General features: G+C 39.9%; 1 protein-coding gene across 1 annotated transcript; it reads right to left on the bottom strand.

Moving 5' to 3' along the window:
- Positions 1-1,030: 1,030 nt before the first annotated feature.
- On the bottom strand, positions 1,031-23,258 carry ERP27 (endoplasmic reticulum protein 27). Its single transcript, XM_079936106.1, has 7 exons — positions 22,323-23,258; positions 21,859-21,956; positions 20,002-20,139; positions 7,992-8,108; positions 4,266-4,391; positions 2,933-3,130; positions 1,031-1,952 (listed from the first exon to the last, which is right to left on the bottom strand). Exons 1-7 carry the CDS (start codon positions 22,414-22,416, stop codon positions 1,905-1,907), a joined length of 819 nt encoding a protein of 272 aa, XP_079792232.1. The 5' UTR covers positions 22,417-23,258; the 3' UTR covers positions 1,031-1,904.
- Between the last annotated feature and the right edge of the window lie 93 nt (positions 23,259-23,351).

Raw genomic sequence — 23,351 nt, 5'->3', positions numbered from 1 at the left:
AAAATGCACCGTAAAAATGTAAGACCTATGGTCAGTGGTGACCATAGTTATTAGGGGGAAGACTTCAAGTAAAATATTTGAAAAATTAACTCAATATTGAATAAAATATAGCTCATGGGAATTTATGTTTTAGCGTTTATCAAATTCCTACGATAGTCTGGAATCCCATTATTTTAAGCAAAGAAAGAGGGAACTTTGAAAAAGAGGGAAGACAGAAAATAATAAAGTCAATCAAATGACTTGGACATGTTTTAAAAAGATGAAAAGTTTGGATTATGAGTAGGGAGGAAAGAAGATTAGATAAGAGGGCTTAAGACCAACCAGCAAGGAGTTAAAGGTACCATTTAGTGATGGTGATCGGCAGCTGTTAAGAATTTCCACTCAGTACAGGTAAGAAGAAACGAGCTTGTGTGGCCACTGGACCTCAGCTGGATATCAGGAAGCATTTCCTGACTGTAAATGTCAAGAGTTCTGGTTTGCAGTATCCAAGGGAGGCTTCTGGGATGTGCCTATCCCAGGAATATTTTTCAGCCTTAAGCAGGAGACTGTTTGGGTGGTTTTCGGTAGACCTGTGGACGGATGGGATGGGCTTCTCAGAATCTACTGGTCTCGTGTTGCCGAGGGGTGTACCATACACAGTTGCTTTCACAGAGTCCATGCCAGCAGCTGACTCCCAGCTCAGTGGCCATGGAGATTTCCCCCCAGGAAGGAACAACTAAGTCTTTCAGTCTCTGTTCCCCACTTGGACCAGTCCTTAGGTATACACTGTAGTTTTTCAGCTCTTCAGCACTTAGGTACTTTGCTTTGGAGCCAAGGGCCTCCTGGGAACAATGTCTCATCTGTGTGTTCACAGTAACAGCCTGTGGGCCAGAGACACTCAGCCAAACTCTCCCTCCATTCCACAAGGGCTGGATTGCACACTTCACCTGCAATAATCCACGTTTAGCCAGCCCCAGCTCGCCCCTGGGGCCAAGCTCCCCGCTCCTACCCCTTCTCCAACCTTTTACCTAATTTGATTCCCATAGCTCCTCTGCCACATTTATACCAATCCTCATGCAAGATGGTCTCTACCAGCTCCCATCCCACCCACAGTGAACGATAACACATTAGTGGCTCACGACCTGACTCTAACAGTAGATACAAAAGGGGGAGGTCCATTCTGCTGAGTTGGGTGGCGGGATATTTATAAGGGATTTGGTCTGCAAAGAGATGCCAGTCTTTTCCTATAACATGATGGCCTTTTATTTATCATGCAGCTGTTGATTTATAGGGGGAGTTAGGAACTTGAAACAAGAATAGAGTTTTTACACGGTCTGTTTCTGCTGAGTTCAGAGACTTGGAAATATCATTTGACTTCTGGCAAAAAGACAGTTTCAGAAAGGCATTTAAAACCATCTTTTCGTCCTTGACCCTGAGTCAGAGAGGGACATGGGCTTGTGAGGAAAGCAGAGTTTCAACCCTCAGGCAACCCTACAAGATGTTGTGTGTAAGTCGCGTGCTGTATACGAATTCAGTATCAAAAGATACACCGGAACAATCTCCCTCTAGGAATGCTGTCACTTCACAGCAGTAGCGCAGTGTTTCTCATAACGCCTGCATCCAGTGGTACGTATGACAGTGCATGGGCCTACTCAGTATGAATGCAGAAGAGAAAATCGGAAGGGTAAAATTTAAAAGAAAGGGAAAGTAGAGTCAATGAGACTTTAAGGAACAAACTGGAGCTGTGGGTGCACGCGCGCGCACGTGTGTGTGTGTGTGTGTGTGTGTGTGTGTGTGTGTGTTTGTGCATGTATGTGTATGTGTAAAGTCTGGTGATCCTGTTTACTGTCTCTGAGGTTTGGGTCACCCCTTTTTCTTCGGCATCAAGTAGTTACTTTGTCCTACGCAGAAGAAGCAGGGAGAAATCAGAGTTCCATCTTTGACATCTTTTCTTCTGATTCATGATTTTCTCTCTGAAAAACACCATGAGACTGATATTCAGATTTGCAGTCCACTCTTGTTTTTGAACTCTGAGATTAGAAAATTGAGCTATTCAATTCCTCCTGAAAGTCCTAAATCCATCTTCAATTTTTATCTCATGAATCCTCCTATGGAATTTACTTGTTTCCCATTGATGTTGTACACAGAATGGTAAAATCCAAAATTCAGCTCCTTTGAATATGCAAGACCTTTCCAAAACTGTTTTTGGAGTTCTGTTCCCATGACTACATCTCAAAAAGCATCCCAACTCTGACCACCGTATCCTCCTATCCCTTTGCTCTTTTCTTTTTTTACAGTGATACCATTTTTTCGCCTTTAATATTAACAAAGATCAGAAAGCTTGAGAACACATTGTGTGGACAAAGTTTGGGTAAAACAGACTTTTGTTTATATTATTGGGGATAAAAATAATCCAAAAAGCATCCCAACTCTGACCACCGTATCCTCCTATCCCTTTGCTCTTTTCTTTTTTTACAGTGATACCATTTTTTCGCCTTTAATATTAATAAAGATCAGAAAGCTTGAGAACACATTGTGTGGACAAAGTTTGGGTAAAACAGACTTTTGTTTATATTATTGGGGGATGAGAAACAGCTGGAAAAAACCTGGAAACAATCTAATCAATAAGAGAATAGTTAAATAAATCATGGTCCATCGATACATTAAAATTCTGTGTAGTTGGTTAATAAACTATAAGAAAGCTTTTCACATATAAAGTGATACTTCATGTTAAGTAAAAGAGTCAAGCTGTACAATGATATACAATAGTGTATAATACTCTATCAATTATGCAAAAGAAGAGGCTGAGTGCATGTATTTATACGCACATTTCCTATCCCTTTACTCTTAATCAAATCCAGTGGAGGTCAAAGAATTTTTATTCAACAGGAAATTAAAGGGACCAAGAGGGGAGACAAACCTCAACTTGCTTTACCTGTAGTCTCACACTTACCAACCTCTTCCCTTTCAGGAATCCATCACAAAAGTTTTGCACGTGCTCTACTGAGACTTCCGTTATGGGCAGTGTATCCCACACATCGTCCAGAGTCTGGTAAATTGCCAATGCAGGCAGCTGAGGCTCCTTTAGTTTGAAAAATGATATCACCTTCCCATTTTTCTTCACACCACTGTCCACCAGAATAAAAAGAATCTGCAGTTGGAGAAGTTTGGAAAAGAAAGATCTCTCTGAGGCTCTGGGGAGGAAGAGGCACCTTGTGATTGTTGGAGTTTACACTGATGGAATTTAGGGTCTGTGCCACACAGTTTAAATCTTCATTGAGTTAAAATGAATTTCTTCTTATTTTGCATTGTTTTGGTTTTTTATCCCTTTCATTGGGTTTATTTAATTTTAAGACCGTAGAACTGGAAGAGACTTTAGGGGTTAGCTAAGGGAGAAAGTATGGCCTATTGGCTAAATGTGGAGAATTCTTTTTAAATGTTACCTGTAATACTTTCCAGCTGTGTGACTTTGGGTACATTACTTAGCTTCCCTGAGATTAGGTGTTCTCTTTGGAAAAATGGGCTTTTGTTGGGGGAGATTGAATGAGAGAATGGATTTAATATTTCTAGTACAGTTTTAAGCGTATAGTAAGTGCTTGAAAACTGTTAACTATTTTGTATTATTAAATCAAACCTTCTGTCCAAAGTGGAAATCTTCTTGATAATAGTCTAGAGAGTTATTTACGTTTAGTAACACTGAAAACTTCCAGTGCTAGGGAAACCAGAAAACCAGAAAGTCAGCTTGTTTTATTACCAGACAGCCCTTGTCATCGAGGCCTCTAATTCAATGCAGTAGCCTTGAAGTGGTTGAAGTTTTACTATTTCAGTAACATAAGCAGAACTGCACAAAGTAGGGAAGGGAAAGAAATAAATATTTATTGGACATCCAGTGGGCACTAGATACCTGACAGGTGTTTTAGATGAGAAATAAGTCCTGAGGTCTAAAACTTCAGAGTTTATAGCAAGGAGTAAATAAATCGTGACTAAAAGGTGATTTTAATTTTCAGTTTCTTTGGGTCTCTATTTTCTCTGCACCCATCAAGCCATTAAAAAAAAGAAATAGACTTACTGCTAATGGAAGATATGATTAAATACATCTTTAAGAGTATAAAATACATCTTAAATTTTAAATCAGAGTAATGGGATTTATTATGCCCCAGTTCTCACTTTGTTATCTCTTAACCTGATGTATTTTCCTCATTTGTCTCACTTCCCTGGTCCCATCACCCTTTTTCTAGTGTCTTGTTGCTGAGTATTCAAAAAGGTATTTCCCAGTCCAGACTTACCTTCCCCTGGAAGAGCTTAGCTGCTTCCTGGTATCTGTGCAAGCTTTCTTCATACTCTGGGGAGGCCTTGTTCATCATCAGTAGAAGATGAATTGGAATCATACTATTAAATAGGCCAATTACAGTCTGGGAAATTGAAATGTATTGAAGTAGAATGAAAGTGAAAAGGAGGGAAAAAAAAACATTAGTGACAACCGGTGAATAGGTACACTAGAACATAAATGAGAGCTGTCCATCCATGACATCAGGGGCAACTCCTCCAAGATGGTGCTGAGTCAGTCTCACCCTCTGGTTTTCATGCAACTGTGTAGTTTTCTCCTCCCCATACTGAATAGGGCTGAGCTGAGTAACCAAAGGGATGTTGCAGTAATGCTGGAGTGTGACCTCCAGGGTTAGGTCATAGAAGACACAGTGGCTTCTGCCTTGTTCTCACTCATATCACTTACTCTCTTATGCTGGTCACTCAAGCAGTCTTATGAAGAGATTCGCATGGCAAGGAGCTAAGGCCTCCTGCCAACAGCCAGCACTGACTTGTCTGTGATTGAGCCATCTTGGAAGCAAACTCTTCAGCCCCAGTCAACCCTTCCCATGACTGCCTCCCTGACCAAGGGCTGCCACTTCACATGAGCCCCCAGATTCGCAGCACCTAACCCTAGCCACTCCCAAACGGTGGACCCACAGAAACTGTGCGAGACAGTCCATTTTTTTTCTGTTCTAAGTTGTTAAATTTTGGAGTAAGCTGTTACGCATCAATAGGTAACAAATACACCATGGAACATTTTAGTCACCTTTTAAACCCCTTTTCATGTTGCGAGAGGAGCCAGATGCACTTAAAATGTGGACTTTGCATGTCAGTAGTGTATACTTTTGAGTGCTTATGATGTGCTGGGCACTGTTTTCAGGTCTTTACGTGTAATAACTAATTTAATCCTCAAAGTCCCAGTTTTATAAAAGAAGAAATTGAGGCCCAAGATCTCCTAAAGTCCTGAAAGTGTTGAACTGCGATTCGCAGCAAGCAGTGTGGCTTCAGAGTCCGTGGTCTTAATCAGCGGGATGTACCGCCTCATACACAGCTGATGGCAAATCCTCAACAAAACCAATTCAGCCCTCAGCATGGTTGAATCAGAGCACCTCAGGTCAGCCATAAGATAAGCTCTTCAGGAGACCAGAAGCACTGGCCCTTTTTTGCTGATTAGAGATGGTCATTCCCCAGGAAGTTGTCGGTGATGGAGGGGAGGGGACAGCTGTGAACCAGAGGGAGGAGAGAAGACAGAGTGTAAAACTCTGGCACTGGTTCCCTTCATTTCCCTTTCCTGAAATAGTGCTGCAACTGTCGCTATTTTAAACAAAATCCCATTCCTTTTCACCCCTCCCTTCTAAATACAGAAAGCACTGCTGTAAAACAAGCATGTGCACAAGAAGAGAGAGTATGGTGTGTTAAGGAATCTTTGAGCAGAGTCCCAGGGTGGTGGGAGGGGGAGCAACTAGGTAGGATCCTTCCAGAAGCTACACACTCCTCTGTAGAGATTCTTTTTTCAGCTCTACTGGCCAACATGTAGGTAAGGAGAGTCCAGTGAGTTCTTTCCCAAAACTTTCCCCCTGGAGTTTCAAACCAGGTCTTACATTTTAAGTTTGGGAGATTGGATGCTAAATAATTGTCTCTTGTTCTACTAGATCCTGCTACTTAAATTTAGAGCATGCATCTACTCTCCTAGAGTGCAGATGGAGAAGAAAGCTTGAGAAGAGTCAAAAAATCAAAGCTGAGGAGTCAAATGATATAGTTGTCTTAGCAGAAGGGATTGAACACAGCAGAAGTGATTAGTTTAATTCTAATAGATTAAACAGCTGGATTTTCACCTTGAAGCCAAGGATTGAGTGTGTGCCTTAAAAGTGCACAGGAGGCCAACTACATGGCTATGAATTTCTGCCCAGTTGCTACTGATACAAACCTCTGTACCAGCAACAGATGAGAAACAACTATAGTAGTGTGGGCAGGTCACCCGTTGAGAAAAACTACTTTTCGGAAATGTAAAAGTCACAATAAAAATTGAACTTGCTTCTCTAAAGAAATTCTTTCCTAATTTCTTCTTGATGTGATTTGCTGTCACTACTAATATGGAACTTAACAAATGTCATTGTTCTTTAAGATGAGAGATGGACCAGGCATCAGAGCTCAGGAAGGCTAGTCCTTGCGTCTGCCCTCGTTCGCCTGCAGAACTCCAGGACCCTGGACCATAAGCTCAGGGACTGGAAGATCATCTTTCCTGGTCCCACATGCACTCCTGGCAGCTTTATAGACACAATGACCAGAATGATGATGATCTAGGAGAAAAATGCCTTTTCAATTATTGCTGCCAACACCCCTGCGGTGCATGTGTTTGGAATCTTACCAGAAGTGGAAATGGAGTCACCATTCCATGGAGAAAAACATGGTGTGAGAGGTGGACAGGAATTCAGTCAACAGGAAAAGGGGTGTTTTCTGTTGAAGGCTATGTGCGGCAATGGAAAAACCACAGGACCCAGTCAGACAGACCAGTCATAAAAAAATCAGGGACGAGTGGATAGGCTGTCACTGAAGCTCATATGGCCTTGAAGACGTTACTTCACTTTTCTGAACTCCCATTTCCTCTCCAGTAGAATAGAAATAGACAATATGAGCTAATGCATCATCAGTTAAATTTTCTGCCTTAAAAGATGCCTTTTCCACTTACTGTGTAATCTTGAATGTTGTTTGGAACTCGAGAGTTCTCTATAAAATGGACATAATAATTTCCTCTCTTCTACCTCAAAGAATCTCTGTGAGTATTAAATGAGAAAATGGTGTGAAAGGGCTTTGTAAGTTCTAAAAAGCATGACATGCATATAAAGTACTCTTACTAGAGAGCGCATAGCATTTCTGAGCTGATGTAGATCACTGGAAGTCAACACTCCATCAGTCTACGATTTACGTTCAGGAAGGCAAAAGGCAGGACATGCAAGGTAATTCTATAAGCTGTAGAGTGTTAGAAGGCCAGCAGGACAGGTGGACCAGCAGCTTCACCCAGGTTTCAGGCAGCATGCAACACCCAAGGAAGACAAACCCAGAAAGAAACCTGAGACCCCTTGAGGGTCTAGGCCAGACCAGGAAATGTTAGTTACTAGTCCACAAGGAGATAGGCACAGAAAATGGGAATAGGTGTATAAAAACTTTAAAAAAATTTTACATTGTTGCGACATCCAAATACATGATCGGTGGGCTTTGTTTTTCAACATTTCATTGGTCTATTAATTTACTTTTATTGTAATTTACAAAAGTATTGGTCACCAATGCTTTAGGAAAACAAAATGGACCTTCAGCGTTTTTGCAGTTGTGGCGAGCTCACAATCTTGTTGCCTTCACTGAACTCTCTCAGGCAACCAAACTCAGAAGTTTCGAAGTAGTCACCTCAGCACTGCACTCTCTCTTTCTTACTAGTCATGTGACGTCATTTAACTTTTCTGTTTCTTTCTTTGTTGGGTAGGGACAAGTCTATCAATCTTAAGGGTTGTAGAGGGATGGCAACATAAACAACTAGGTGTTCAATTAATGGTGGTTTATATATATATATATATATATTTTTTTTTGTGTGTGGTTAATATTATTATTGGTCAAAAGATCAGGACTCCTGGAGGAAAGGATTTCTGCTATGAAGGCAAGTACCCTCCCTGACATAGGGACTTAAGGGTCTGCGGACAGGGGCTATTTACCGTAGGGTTATACTCTGTCACCAAGTGGAGGTTGTTCCTCTGAATGAAATGGCTTAACTTGGTAGCATCCATGCTTTCAATGTCTTCACTCTTTAAATCCAGTTGTTTGTTATCCACCTGGGTCACACAAAAAGGATAAAATTGTCACTGTCTTCATTTATCAGTAAATGTTTCTAGACTATTTACCACATGTCAGGCACTAACTAAAGCTCTAAAGACAGAAAGGTAAATAGGAAATGTTCCCTGCCCTCTAGGAACACACTGTCCTGTGGGACACAGAGAAGTAAACAGAAACATCACACAGAATGCGGCTAGTGTCATCGCAGACCCGTTTGTCACCTAAGGAAGAGCAGAAAAACTCCCAGGAAGAGGCAGCTCCTGAAGAATGGCTAAGACTTGTTCAGATGAATGAGGATGGGGGTGGGATTTTAAATAAAGAACAGCATTTGCCAAAGGCAAAATGATGCGAGATGCCCATTCTAGAAGCTGCAGTTCGTTTAGCCTGACTCTAGCAGTAGATGTTAAGTGCAGGTAGAAGAGAGACATAGACAGTGGGGTAGGCAGGGTAAATTCCCAAAGAGCCTTGAAGTCAAGGTAAGTAGATTAAACTCTAACCTGAGGGCAAGAGGAGACACTTACAGGATCAGATTTATGTTTTATTTATGTACCCTTCGAATGTGAAATAAAGCACACATATAGAGAAAACCACAAAACAGAAAATGTAAACCTCAGTAAATGATCACAGAGCAAACAACTGTGGAACCACCACTCAGGGAAAGAAATAGAACATTGCCAGAATGCCTGAAGCCCTCTGTGATCCCTTCTAATCAATAATCCATTAGTTTTCTGCCAAAGGGACCATTATCCTGACTTATGATGACCTTCTTCATCCTTTCCTTTATAGCTTTACTTGCTTAAAAATGCATCTCTTAATGTTATAGTTTAGTTTCATCTTTTTAAAAACATTATGTAAGTGGAAACAAACTATTTTTTGTATGTGTATCTCAATTCTTTTGCTTAAAATTTTGTTTATAAGAGCCATCCATGTTATTGCATTTAGCTATAGTTTGTTCATTTTCCTTGCTCTATAATATCTGATTGTATAAATATGCAAAGCATTTATTCATTTTACTACTGATGAAAATTTAGACTGTTTTCAGCTTCTGGTTATTAAAATAAGGCTGCAATGAACACTCTTGTTCATTTCTCTTGGTACTCATGTCTCTATATCTGTTGGGCATGTATCTAGGATTAGGATTTGACTGTAGGATATGTGCATTTTTTTTGTTTTTTGTTTTTATGTTTTTTGTTTTTTTGTTTTTTGTTTTGCGGCATGTGGGCCTCTCACCACTGTGGCCTCTCCCGTTGCAGAGCACAGGCTCTGGACGCGCAGGCCCAGCGGCCATGGCCCACGGGCCTAGCCGCTCCGCGGCATGTGGGATCCCCCCGGACCAGGGCATGAACCCGTGTCCCCTACATCAGCAGGTGGACTCCCAACCACCGCGCCACCAGGGACGCCCGGATATGTGTATTTTTGCCATGTATTTTGATGTGTGTTTGGGAGACAATGTCAAAGTTATTTTCTAAAATGGACAATAATGTACATTTGCATTTGTACTGTTGGAAATGTCCCATTGTTCCACATCCTTGCCAACACTTGGCATTATCCACCTTTCTAATTTTATTCATTTTGGTGAATATCTGGTAGTATCTCACTGTGGTTTCACTTGTATTTCTCTGATTAACTAGTTGTATATCCATTTCTTTGAAGTCTGTGTTCAAGTCACTTGCCTATTTTTCTGTTGAGTTGATCCTTTCTTTGCTGATTTGAAGATGTTTTATATATTCTGGATATGAACCCTTTGTGGTTTTATACTATATATCTTTTCTCACTGGGGACTTCCCTTTTAATGGTGACTGCATATGAACAGAAGGTGATTTCAATGTAGTCAAGTTATCAACCTTTTCCTATAACTCGTGTGTGTTTTTGTTTTGTTTTGTTTAAAGTGCTTTGACTACACCAAAGTTTTGAATATATTCTCTTATTTTATCTCCTAGAAACATTATTATTTTGTCGTTCACAATGGATCTAAAATCTACCTGGGACTCATTTTTTCTTCCTTCTTAAAATGATGCTTAGATTCTGATTTTTAGCATTACTCTTCTCTAAAATACATGTTAAAAGCTCCATATTTCCCGTTATAAGGCTATGGATGCCTTCTACATTCATAAACTTTGTATGTATGTTTTATTATCATTCAATTCAAAATGTTTTCTAATTTCTGTTCTTATTTCTTCTCTAACCTATTGGTTATTTAGAAGTGTATTTTTTAATTTCAAAATGTAAGATTTTGGGGTTATATGCTTGTTTTTGATTTCCAGCTTAATTTCTACATTTTATTTTTATTATTTGTCAACTTCTGTATATGTGATATGTGTCCTTAAAATTATGCATATATTATAGTTTTTGAATACAGTATTCTGCATATGCTCATCAGGACACTTAGTTAATTTATAATTCAAATTATATATATATATATATATATTTTTTTTTTTTTTGACTAGCTTATTCTCTCAATAGGGGAGTGTCAAAATCTCCCAGTATGATTGTGGATTTAACCATTTTTTCTTACAATTCTGTCAGTTTCTTCTTATATATTCTCAAGTCATGTATGCAGATTTAGAATTGGTAAATCTTCTGGGCAAATTAAAATTGTTGTCTTTATGAAGTGTCCTTCTTTATCCCTAGGGATGCTCATTGCATAAAAGACTACTTTGTTCATACTAATATACTTATACCAGCATTCTTTTAGAAGTGTTTACATGGCATATCTCCATCCTTTTACTTTCAACCTATCTTTATACTTTACATATGTCCCTATTTTTTAAAACATTGTATCTCTTGTAGAAAGCACATAGTTTTATTTTTAAATCCAGTCTGATAATCTTTGCCTTTTAATTGGATTATTTTTATATAATGTAGTTACTAATATATTTAATTAAATATGCATTTTTCCATTGGTTCTGCCTGTTCCAAATCTCATTTTCCTTCATTTTTGGCTTACTTTGAATCCATTGAGCACTTTTTATTATGCCTTCTTTCTCTTTTTTGACTCAGAAGTTACACACGCTATAATTATTCTCCTAAGGATCACCAGCATGTGTTACAACATGCATACTTTACTTATCAGAATCTAATATTAGCTGGCAATTCTACCTTCTTCTTGGATAATGCAGACATTAGAACACTCGAATACACTTTACTTCCTTCCAAATCAGTCCATGGCCCACACTCAAGACCCACAGGCCATTATTGTTCTGTGTGTTAATTCTAAATCTCACAAGACATTATTGTTATATAATCAATATACATTTACACTTATGCATACATTTACATTTTAGTTTCTCTTCATTTCTTCCTGCATTTTTGAGCTTCTATCCGGGAATTTTTTCCCTCTGCCCAGAGAACACATTTAATATTCCCTTTAGAATGAGTTAGATCTGTTGGGTGACATATTCTTTCAGTTTGATTGTTTAAAATATGCTTATTTCACCTTTATCTTTGAAGGTTATTTTTGCTGGGGGTAGCATTCTTTGTTGAGAGTTATTTTCTTTCAGTTTTTGAAAGATATAATTATTTGTATTCTGCATTCCATTCTTTCTATTGAGAAGTCATCTGAGAATCTTAGTATTACCCTTTGAGCTTACTTTGAAGGTAATCTTTTTTGTCTGATTTAAGATTTTTCTCTTTTTCTTTGACTTTCTGTTATTATACTATGGCATGGATACGGGTAAATTATATAGATGATACATATATATAATTATATATGTGTGCAGATGTATGTAATGTGTGTGTATATATATATATATATATATATGTGTGTGTATGTCTCTGTGTGTGTATTTATATATTCATATATGATCAGGGGCTGAGGTGACTCGAATCTGTGCTGCAGCTCTTGGGAGGGCTGATCTACTTATGGTTCATCTTTGATTTTAGGGTATTTCTCTTTAGGGTCCAAAGTAGAGCAAAGGATGTCTTACTAGTTTTACCTCCTACTTCCCCTTGTGGTCCCTGAACTCCAACATTTAATTTTCTGGCTCCTTGAATATTGCAAAAATGCTAATAAACCTCTCAGCCTCTCTGCTGCTCCTTCTAGAACTGGCTATGTCCCCCAGATGAAAAGCAGTCCAAATACAGGGTTCACCTTTTTGGGCTTCCATTTTATTTTAGATCTTAGCCTAGACATTCCCCCTTCTCTTGCTGGTTCTCCAAGGTCTTTCTTTAAAATATTTTTTTTTTGCTCAGCTTTTTCAAAAAAATTATCCTTAGTGGAAGGGATTGTCTAGTTACCTGGTCTGCTATCCCAGATTTGCATTTTAGAGCTGTCTTTCCATGATACTCAGGTATGTTGAAAGATAGGATGTCATATTGCCAAACATTGTTCCCAGAAGTTTCCCATTCCCCTCTCCCATCTCCTCATGCCCATAGAGACAGAAGATAAAGCTTCCATCACCCATAGCAACTATGCCTACAGATAGAACTGTCAGGGCCAGATCCTGAACAATTCTGCTTCCTGAAATAGTCTGGGTCACTTTTGAGATCTTTGGGCCACCAACACTTGAACACTCCTTAACTCTTACCCTTTATCTGCTATCTTATATCGGTCCTACCCCATCAGATCTTGCCCTGGATCAGAGCCATCTTCTATTTTTCTCTTCTTTTCTTCCAGGTGGTCTCTCACTAGGTATAGTTAAAAGCAATAAGAACCTCCAAGAAACCCAGTGCACTCTTTATGGTTAATTTGATTAATTCTGAGTCTGTTTAGTCATATCTGGGTTTTTCTCTTATAATCCATTTGTGTTCAATTATTTGTTGAGTGCCTGCTGTGTATTAGGTACTGAGGCCCAGAAGTGCTGACCTCAGTCAGATGGCAATTTAATCACTTTATTTCACGGTTGTTTTTCACAACCCAAACTTATGAAATACATAATGCCGAGGTACAGAAAATGTTTGTCTTTCAAAAAAAGAATTTTGAAAAAAATTCAACGAAACCACAGGATGTTTTAAAAGGTGAACTATTTTGCATATTTAATTGTTTTAAAATTCACACAGTTTGAGTAGAAAGCTTGGGGCAGAAATATAAAAGCAGGAGAAAAAATCTTCCTAGGTGGAGTCCTTGCCCACCCTTCTCCCATCCCTCTCCTCTAGTCGATAGAGAAGGAAGTGAACACAAAGGATCTTAAAAGCTGCTTAAGGCCTGCTTTGCCACCTGGCATGTCTCCTTCCTAAGGCTTTGCTAATTGTTCAACCATCAAAATCATCATTATAATCACAACCAGTGTCCTTTTAATCTTTAATATGTTTAAATACTGCCTGATTATTTTTCTGGAAACTTGCAGGCCTGGTGTCTAAGCTCAGGGGACAGAGCTGTGGTCTGAGCCAGGAGTTCCTCCCTTTCTGCTCCCTTTTCCAGGCAAACCCTCACATTTCCCAGAACAAGACGAACAGGAAACTCCAGCTCCTCCAGGTGTTTCTGGACTTAAGGCATGTTGTATACTGGAAGCACCGTGGTTAAGCGGTGATAACTTTCTCTAAGAAGCAAAGAGCTTTAATAAAAACCACCCTCCTGAAGCCTTTCCAGTTGGTTGGGCTTCTTTGAACGAAACATACCCGATTATTTCTCTATTTCTTAAACCAAAAAACTCTGGAACGTTCATGTGTAGGGTTCCTGGAAACAACATTTGAAAGGAATTCTTTCTTCTGTAAAGGGAATTTATTTGCCTAATGCCCTGGAAAGAAAAACCCAACCCTGGAACCAAGAGTGGGGGAAGAATTTTTATATATTTTTCCAGTTTTTGGAAAGAATTTTCCTTGAAAAATCATATTATTTTTCTCCCCAAGGAAAGAGGCACCAGAATAAAAACAGTAAACAGTAAACCAGAAGGCTTGTCACCTTACAATATAATTTGAGTTTCCCCAAGAGAATCAGATGTGGATTATTTTATGTTTCAGACACTGTGTGCTACCAATGGATTTCATCACCCCTTTTCTGTTTATTAGTATTCCAGCAATATTCCTTTGAATTCCGCTCAATTTCCGTAATTAACAACCCAACAGTTCATAAAACATATTAAAGTTGTCTTAGTTTACACCAGTTACAATATTAAATATCTGGACTATCACGGAGAAATCATTTGTTTAACAAATGCCCTCATGTCTCTGGGTTTTTTTTTTAACATCTTTATTGGAGTATAATTGCTTTACAATGGTGTGTTAGTTTCTGCTCTACAACAAAATGAATCAGTTATACATATACATATATCCCCATACCTCGTCCCTCTTGCGTCTCCCTCCCTCCCACCCTCCCTATCCCACCCCTCTAGGTGGTCACAAAGCACCGAGCTGATCTCCCTGTGCTATGCGGCTGCTTCTCTGGGTTGTTTTTATAAGTTGCTTAGCTTACCATATACTTGGTAAATATATACTTCAGAAAAAATATTTAAAAATTTGATGTATCTTAGTTCTTGTCTTTCTTATCAGTTTATTTTTATGCACTGGTTTCTTCTGATTCTCTGCTTGGAAAGGTACATTTCTTATAATAGGTTTCCAAGGAATAATTGTGAAAGGCATGAAAGGATGCCTCTACTGTGTTTCCATCACTATCCCATTGGGTCAAAGTTAGGCTAATTATATCTCTTTTTTGGCATGTGGGATCTTAGCTCCACAACCAGGGATCGAACCTACACCCTCTGCACTGGAAGCACAGAGTCTTAACCACCGGACCACCAGGAAAGTCCCTATATTTCTTAAAATAGAAGTGATTGAGAATACTCAAAATGAGGTAAACATTCAAATAATATCTGAAATTCCAGTTTAGGACAGGCTCATGGTTTATTCAACATGGGATTACATCTCTGTTGGGGCAACATTAAGAATACTGTTGAGAGTGGTGAGAGTTGCTATCACTCTCACAAAAGACAAGCTCTGTCCTCACACAGACAGGTTGTCATACACAACTTACTATTGCTCCATTTTACATTTTTCCCAATCGCATGTATATAGTTGGCCTGCACTGTTTTTGCAGGTGATGCGTTCCATAAATATAGCATTTGCCAGTCTCTCATCTCTCCAACATAGCTGTCAACTCATACTCCCACTTATTTCAGCTTATTTCAAAACATGTTCCTACAATGGAAATTTACTGTAGGGACAAATTCTGAAATTTCTTTGCCAAAATATGCCATGCCTAGATTAGCTCTTGAGAAATAATCCTGGGGTTTGATTAAATAGTGCCAGGGAGATAGAGAAATGGTTTAGGAGAAAGTGTGTTTCTTTTCTTCTTTTTTTTTTAAAGTCTTTAGAATGAGGAGCATTAGAGTAAATAGAACCTAGGAGTAAAAACATCGGTTTTCTTTCTCCATTCATCTATCGATGGACACTTAGGTTGCTTCCATGTCCTGGCTATTGTAAATAGAGCTGCAATGAACATTGTGGTACATGACTCTTTTTGAACTACGGTTTTCTCAGGGTATATGCCCAGTAGTGGGATTGCTGGGTCAGATGGTAGTTCTATTTTTAGTTTTTTAAGGAACCTCCATACTGTTCTCCATAGTGGCTGTATCAATTTACATTCCCACTAGCAGTGCAAGAGTGTTACTTTTTCTCCACACCCTCTCCAGCATTTATTGTTTGTAGGTTTTTTGATGATGGCCATTCTGACTGGTGTGAGATGATATCTCATTGTAGTTTTGATTTGCATTTCTCTAATGATTAATGATGCTGAGCATTCTTTCATGTGTTTGTTGGCAATCTGTATATCTTCTTTGGAGAAATGTCTATTTATGTCTTCTGCCCATTTTTGGATTGGGTTGTTTGTTTTTTTGTTATTGAGCTGCATGAGCTGCTTGTAAATTTTGGAGATTAATCCTTTGTCAGTTGCTTCATTTGCAAATATTTTCTCCCATTCTGAGGGCTGTCTTTTAGTCTTGTTTATGGTTTCCTTTGCTGTGGCACATATATACAGTGGAATATTACTCAGCCATAAAAAGAAATGAAATTGAGTTATTTGTAGTGAGGTGGATGGACCTAGAGTCTGTCATACAGAGTGAAGTAAGTCAGAAAGAGAAAAACAAATACCGTATGCTAACACATATATATGGAACCTAAGAAAAAAAAAGAAAAGAAAAGGTCATGAAGAACCTAGGGGCAAGATGGGAATAAAGACACAGACCTACTAGAGCATGGGCTTGAGGATATGGGGAGGGGGAAGGGTAAGCTGTGACAAAGTGAGAGAGTGGCATGGACATATATACACTACCAAACGTAAAATAGATAGCTAGTGGGAAGCAGCCGCATAGCACAGGGAGATCAGCTAGGTGGTTTGTGACCACCTAGAGGGGTGGGATAGGGAGGGTGGGAGGGAGGGAGACGCAAGAGGGAAGAGATATGGGAACATATGTATATGTATAACTGATTCACTTTGTTATAAAGCAGAAACTAACATGCCATTGTAAAGCAATTATACTCCAATAAAGATGTTAAAAAAAAAAAAAGATGCCTAGTTACTGGGAGAAGATTTGGATTGGAAGAATAAAAATAATAGCTAACCTATCTTAAAAAAAACAAAAAAAACAACAATACACTTTTATTATCTTCAGTTTTGGAGGTCAGAAATCCAATACGAGTTTCGCTGAACTAAAATCAAGTTGTTGGTAGACCTCCCAGAAGCTCTAGTGAAGAAAGACATTTTCTTGCCTTTTCCAGCTTCTAGAGACCTTAGCCATTCCTTGGCCCCTTCATCCATCTTCAGAGCCAGCACCATAGATAGCATCTTCTCTCCTCTTGGACCTCCTGTATCCCCCTCATAAGCATTGTTGAGATTACATTGGGCCCACCCAGATAATCCAGGATAATCTCCTCATCTCAGGATTCTTTTTTTTTTTTTTTTTTTTTCATCTCAGGATTCTTAATCACATCTGCAAAGTCCCTTTTGCCACATAAAGTAACATATTCACAGGTTCCAGGGATTAGAATGTTGAAATACTCATGTTTTCTCTAAAACATTATATGTTAACCAAAAACTAAATCAGATAATAAAAATACTTTTAAGAAATAGAAAAAGAGGGGCTTCCCTGGTGGCGCAGTGGTTGAGAGTCCACCTGCCGATGCAGAGGACACGGGTTCGTGCCCCGGTCCGGGAAGATCCCACATGTCGCGGAGCGGCTGGGCCCGTGAGCCATGGCCGCTGAGCCTGCGCGTCCGGAGCCTGTGCTCCACAAAGGGAGAGGCCACAACAGTGAGAGGCCCGCGTACCACAAAAAAAAACAAAAAACAAACTACATGTTTAAATATCTTGATTTTGCTCTCTTAAGACATGGGGAATATTGAAGAGTTTTTAGGAAAGACGTGTCATGGTCAAATTTCCATTTTATATCCATCATTGTGATACCAACCTAGAAACTATAAGAAGTAGTAAAGGGAGATCTATTAAGAAGATATTGAAAATGTTTATGCCAAAGATGCTAAGAATCTAAGCAAGGAGTGAAATAGAAAGAGTGGAGGAGAACATAGGCTCAGTAGGGTAGGAGGTATGATTGGCAAAGATTAGATACTGAATGAACACAGCCATTCAGTAAGACAGTGTTTTAGAGGAAAGAACATGATTCAGCAGGCGCAAATGACAAATTCAGTTTTGACACAGTTAAGACTGCTGTGCTTATGAGGATATTCAAACAGTTATATCCAGCAAGCATTTGAATCACAGGAGAGGTCCAGGCTAGAGGTAAAACATTCCAAATCCTCAACAAACACACAATCGTCAAACATGAGAAAGAATTATATCACTGAAGGATTACACATTCATTCAGTAATTGATTCCTTCACAGGCATAGTACAGAGGAATTTAAGGCAGTGAAAATACTGGGATACAGTAATGATAGATTCATGCCATTATATATTTGTCCAAAACCATAGACCATAGGACACCAAGAGTGAACCGTGAAGTAAACTATGGAGTTTGGGTGATTATGATGTTTCAGTGTAGTTTCATCAATTGTGACAAATGTACCACTCTGGAGGGGGATGTTGATAATGGGGGAGATCATGTATGTATGCGGCAAGAGATAAGAAGAATCTCTATATCTTTCTCTTAATTTTGCTCTGAACTTAAAACTGCTCCAAGTAAATATTTTTTCAAAAAGTGAAAAAAAAAAAATCATTCACATATTCATCTATTCACCAAACATTTATGAGTACCTGCTACATGACAGGCACTTTTAAATGCTCGGTGGTTGAAGTAATGAACAAGACAGTCTTTGGCCCCATGGAGCATGGATTATATAACCTACATTGGGAAGAGCATTGAGTCAGGCAGTAGTATGGGTGGAGGAAGAGAATATCCCAGGGAGATGAAAAGAAGAAGTGGACCAGGAGAAGGAGGCTCCTAGGTCAAGGAAAGAGAAAATATTAAAGAGAAAAGAGTCAACAATGACATTTGACATCCAACAATGTCAAATATGGCAGAAATGTTCAGTAAAATAAGACTTAAGCAGTATTCTATTCATTGGATTTGGAAATACGGAAGCCACCCTGGACTGGATGAAAGCAGTTTTAATGGAGTGGTACATAAACTAGGTAGTTTAAGGGCTTAAAGAAAGTTGGAGACACTGAGTAGAAAATACATTTAAAAGACGGTTGGATGAGGAATATGAGATAGATAGGATGGAAGTGAGAGTGGGAAGGACCTTCAGTCCAGAAATCTTGAAACTTTAACTTTTGCTCAGTTTCTCATTTCCAGTGGACTCTGGTCATTTTCACCTTGGTATTCCACCAACAATGTAAACTCAACAACAAAATAAAGCATCAGAAATCCCTATTTCTGTTATGCCCTCACTATTCCTAGGTACCCTGGTTTTCAACCTTGCCTCCTTTCCATAATTTTGATATCTTATCTTTGCAGGACCTGCCTTTTCTTCACTTTCTACTGCTACCTCTTTGCTACAGATCCTTAGTACATGATCTATTTTGTCAGCCTAATAAAAGTTCTCTCTACTCTTGTCTCTTTGCCTAACAGTCCGTCTCACTCATTGCTGCCAAAATAATTTTGCGAACACATTTCTGTTCATATTATTCCCCTGATCTAAAGGCTTGAGGGGCTGCCTAGTGCCAAGCAACTTAAGTGCAAACCCATTAAGCTGGTATTCAAATTTCCTCACAATATGGTTCCAATCAAGCTTCTCTGTCTTTTATTCATTTGCCCAAAACATGTTCCCTGAGATCCAGTCAAGTTGGCCTGATCACTGTTTCCCAAGTTTATTTTTTTTCCCCCATGTTGGCCATGAATTCTCCTCTATTTTGTCCAAATTTTATCTGTTCTTTAATCCCAGTTCAGTTGTCTCCTTCATAATTTATTTTGGTCAGAATTCCTACCCTGCCTTTATCATTTGAACCCTTGTAATATTTTATCCATGGTGATGCTCTTTGTATTATGGATATGTGCATATTATGTTTACAATCTCTACTATATTTGTAAGATCTATGAAAGGGGAGAATATACTCAATGTGTTTTTATTATCATTATCTTGCATAGCGCACAGAGTAGTTGTTACCACATGTTTGATGAATGTAAGTGAACTCTCAAAGGTATGAAAATATAAAATTTTAGAGCTCACAATGACCTTACTGATGATATAGTCAAACCCTTTTATTTTATAGATGAAAGAACTGAAGCCAAAAAATGTTCAGTGACATGCCCAAGTCACATGGCTGGTTGGTGACAAAGCAGTGCTCCAAATCTTATGTCCTGACCCTCAGTCCAGGCTTCTTCCCATTTCATGACAGCATCTGTTTAGGAAGCTTGAGTTGAGCCATCGTCCTTGTCATCACGGTCCCTGACTCAGGCAGCACCATCAGTGTTCAAGACCTAGACTCTTTTCTGGTCTCAGAAGTCTGTACGTCCACAACCCAAGGAAAAACTGGGAGAAGGCTGGAGCTGCCCACCTGACTTACCAGACGAAAGAGGGAAATGGTGTTCCCAGTAACACTGTAGTGGGCCAGAACCTCGGAGGCAGTGCTGATTCCAAATGACACATCTTGGAAATCTTTCACCACACTGTGGAGTACGGACACTGCTGGTACTTCTAAATCCTAAAAACCAGAAGAAAAAACCCCACAGGTTGTTTTTGGAGGAGAGACACAGAGAAACAGACTAGGGAGTAGAAATGTGTTCATTCATATCAGAAATCATAGTGTCCAGTGAGACAACACTGACCTCTCAAAATGCAGGCTGGATTTGCAGTGACATCGTTGAATTTTCCAGGCTGGGTGGGTTAATAGGTAACTACAACATTGTGGCTAAGCCTGGGACTCCTGTCTGGCTTTACCATAGAACTTGCAGTTTACTAGTAGCTGAGAGGGGTCTCAAAATCATAGAGACCTGCAGAGTTGGGCTGCTCTGTCATTGATATACCAGAGGGGGCAAATGTTTGGGGAATAATTTGTGGAAGAAAAAAGAAATGCAAAAATCAGAAATAGGTGCTGTCAAAAGGGTCAAAAAAGAAAATAATAAAAATAAGAGAAATTAAAGTGGAAGCTTAGAAGGTTTATTAACAAAGGCTTGTGTAGGAGGTAGAGGAACAGTCCTCTTTCCACTGTGTGCAAGCCATCAAGATACTGTTCATGGGTTGGTCCAATTCTAGAACCCAGGCCTGCAGGACAGAGCAGGGAAGCCTATTCTGAGTGATGATTCCAGTCCTTCTATAGCAAGCTGGCATTATCTCCCTGCTGTCATGGGACCTTTGTCCTCAGCAGCTCCAGGCAATACTCTAGAGTGAACGTATTTGTCCCTGACACCTTTCTAGCTAGAGAAGGAGATGTGCTAAGAGAAAAGATCATGGTTAGCCTTGCATCTGGGGTCAAGCAGAGGGAGTTGGCACCTTGCTCATCCAAAAAGGTGTGTGGAGTTCATTCGAGGTTATGAACAATTGTTCATCAAGGCTTCCTCTTTTTTTATTCTGCTCCTTAGAATGGAATAGCTCGTGAATCAAACAACGACACCCGGTGGTCATTTAAGTTATTGCACCCAACTCCACTTCCTTGGCACTCCTTCCTGTCTGAGGGTGGCTGTTTTTGTCTACAGTTCAGATCTCTCATCACTGAAAAATTTGCTCCCCGGTCTTCCTACTCGACTTACATCTCATCAAGGCTATTTCCAGCTGTGTACACAGAATAGACAGGGTGATGATGAGTTGGAATTAATGAATGGAAGCAAGACAAGAAGGTCTGCCGGGAGAGAGCAGGGGCTTGATCAGCTGTGAGAATCTCCAGATGTTACCTCCAGACAAATAGAAAAATGCTGGAATGATGCCTTCTCCTTTATGGCTGCTTTTCTTAGCCAGGAGGCCAATCTGGAAGATGGAGGCTAACACCTTCCATATACAAAATGCCATCCTTATTCAACATTTCAGAGCAAAAAAAGAGGAAGAAGCATAGGGGACTACTTATTTGGTAAGAGGTTCTACACTGGAGGCAACTATTGACAAATGCATTGTCTGGATGATAGAAGTTGGGTTACCCTGGCCCCTGCCTCAGAAATTCAGATACTGTCCGAAGCTTCAAAGCATCCACAGATGGGGAGGCCCAGTCGGCAGTCTCAGAACTCTTGAAGCAAGTGCGAGGAAGACATAATTCAGAGACTGGGAATGGCTAGAAATCGAGAGATCTTGATGGACAAGCTAAAAGCAGACTCTGTACCCCTTGGCTGCTAAGGCAGTGTCATTTGGCCAGCAGGTGACTAACGTGGCTCCCTTGAGGTAGAATATTTCTGGTTCTTTGGAGGAACGACAGCGGGGGGGTATCTGGACGAACCTGGAAGAAGCCTATGACAGTCACCTCAGCAGCAGCGACGAATTCCATGGCAGCCTGGACATCTGTGAGCCAGACAGGTTCCCGGGCACCGGGACCATCTAGGCAGAGACAGAGGAGGGTGGGGGGAGAGTGAGAGAGAGACAGAAGGTTTGGGCATACTGAATAGAGAAGAAGCAGCTCTAAATCATAAGGGCAGCTCTACTTTTTCTCTTCATACTAAGGCCAATGAGATTTAGCAGTTATCATTCCAAGGCTTTATTTATTTATTTTTTACTAACATGGGGAGGGGTGTCCCCACAAGATTGCCTATTTCTGAAGGAGAATGCCAGACTAGGGGAGGCAGATCTTTGTCTAGCATCTCCTGGGAAGTTTCCTAGGTTTGGAGGACATATACCCAGAGCCCTATCATGTTCCCGTCCCTTCTTCCAACAACACTTTCACCCCATGGTGTTCTTTTCTTTTACCTGAGGATTCCTGAACGTCTGCAGCAACTTCCAGGGATAGTTTGTACATGAAGAGACATAACAGATACAGGCGTCTGAACGGCATGGCCCCCATTCTCCTGCTGCTTCTCCAAAAGCCCCGGCCGTGGTGTCTGAGGCTGCCCACTCTTCAGCTGACTGTGGTGTTATTCAAGCTCTGGGAACTTAGCAGCTGGCTCTGGGATGGGGGACCTTCAACTTCTGAGATAAGAGATGGAGTTCAGTGACAGGGCCTCAGAACAAAACCAGCTAGAAGAAAGTCAGGTCAGTTCATTTAAATAAAATATTCTATGCCGGGTATTGACCTATGCACTAGAGATACAATGATAACTGTGACCTGATCACCTCTCCCAGGCTAGATTGTTTATGTGAAAAATGGGCAAATGAACAGATCATTTAAATATAAAATAGAAAATGATTATAAAATTGGGAAACTCACAGGGTGCTAGGACAGGATGAACTAAAGACATTTTAAACACTGGTGGGGTCCAGTGAAGGCTTTCTTCCTGCTGGGGATGCCTAAACAGAGTCCTGGGTAAATAAAATTTTACGAAGCAACGAAGGTGGAAAGGGAGTTTCATGTAAAGAGCCAAAGCACAGAGATGTAAACGTGGTGTGAGAGAGAGTTATTAGTAATTTAGTATTACCAGAAAAGGGAATGATAAATCCAGGCAGAAAGGCACGCTGGGACCAGATCGCAGGGGGCTTTATATTCTAAGTGTAGGAGCTTGTCTTATTTCGTAGGTGATGGGAAGCCACTGAAAGACCTTAAGCAGGAGAGAAACAGTGCCTGATGTGGCCCAGGTGCCTGTGGAAATTCGAGAGATTCTCACAGGCAGAGGGATATATAAGTCTCCAGCTTAGTAGAAACTTCTATATGATAATACTATAAAATAAAATAAATTGAGATTTCCTACCATTCCTATCCTGAAAGCTCATTGCCCATCGCACTGGAACAGGGGAACGAGACTGTTCCCAATGATGTAACACCACGTGTACTGTGCTCTGCCC

This window comes from Stenella coeruleoalba (genome assembly GCF_951394435.1).
Source record: "Stenella coeruleoalba genome assembly, chromosome: 11".
Lineage (NCBI taxonomy): Eukaryota > Metazoa > Chordata > Mammalia > Artiodactyla > Delphinidae > Stenella > Stenella coeruleoalba.
Note: the sequence above shows the minus strand (reverse complement) of the source record. Positions and strands in the feature narration are given on the sequence as shown.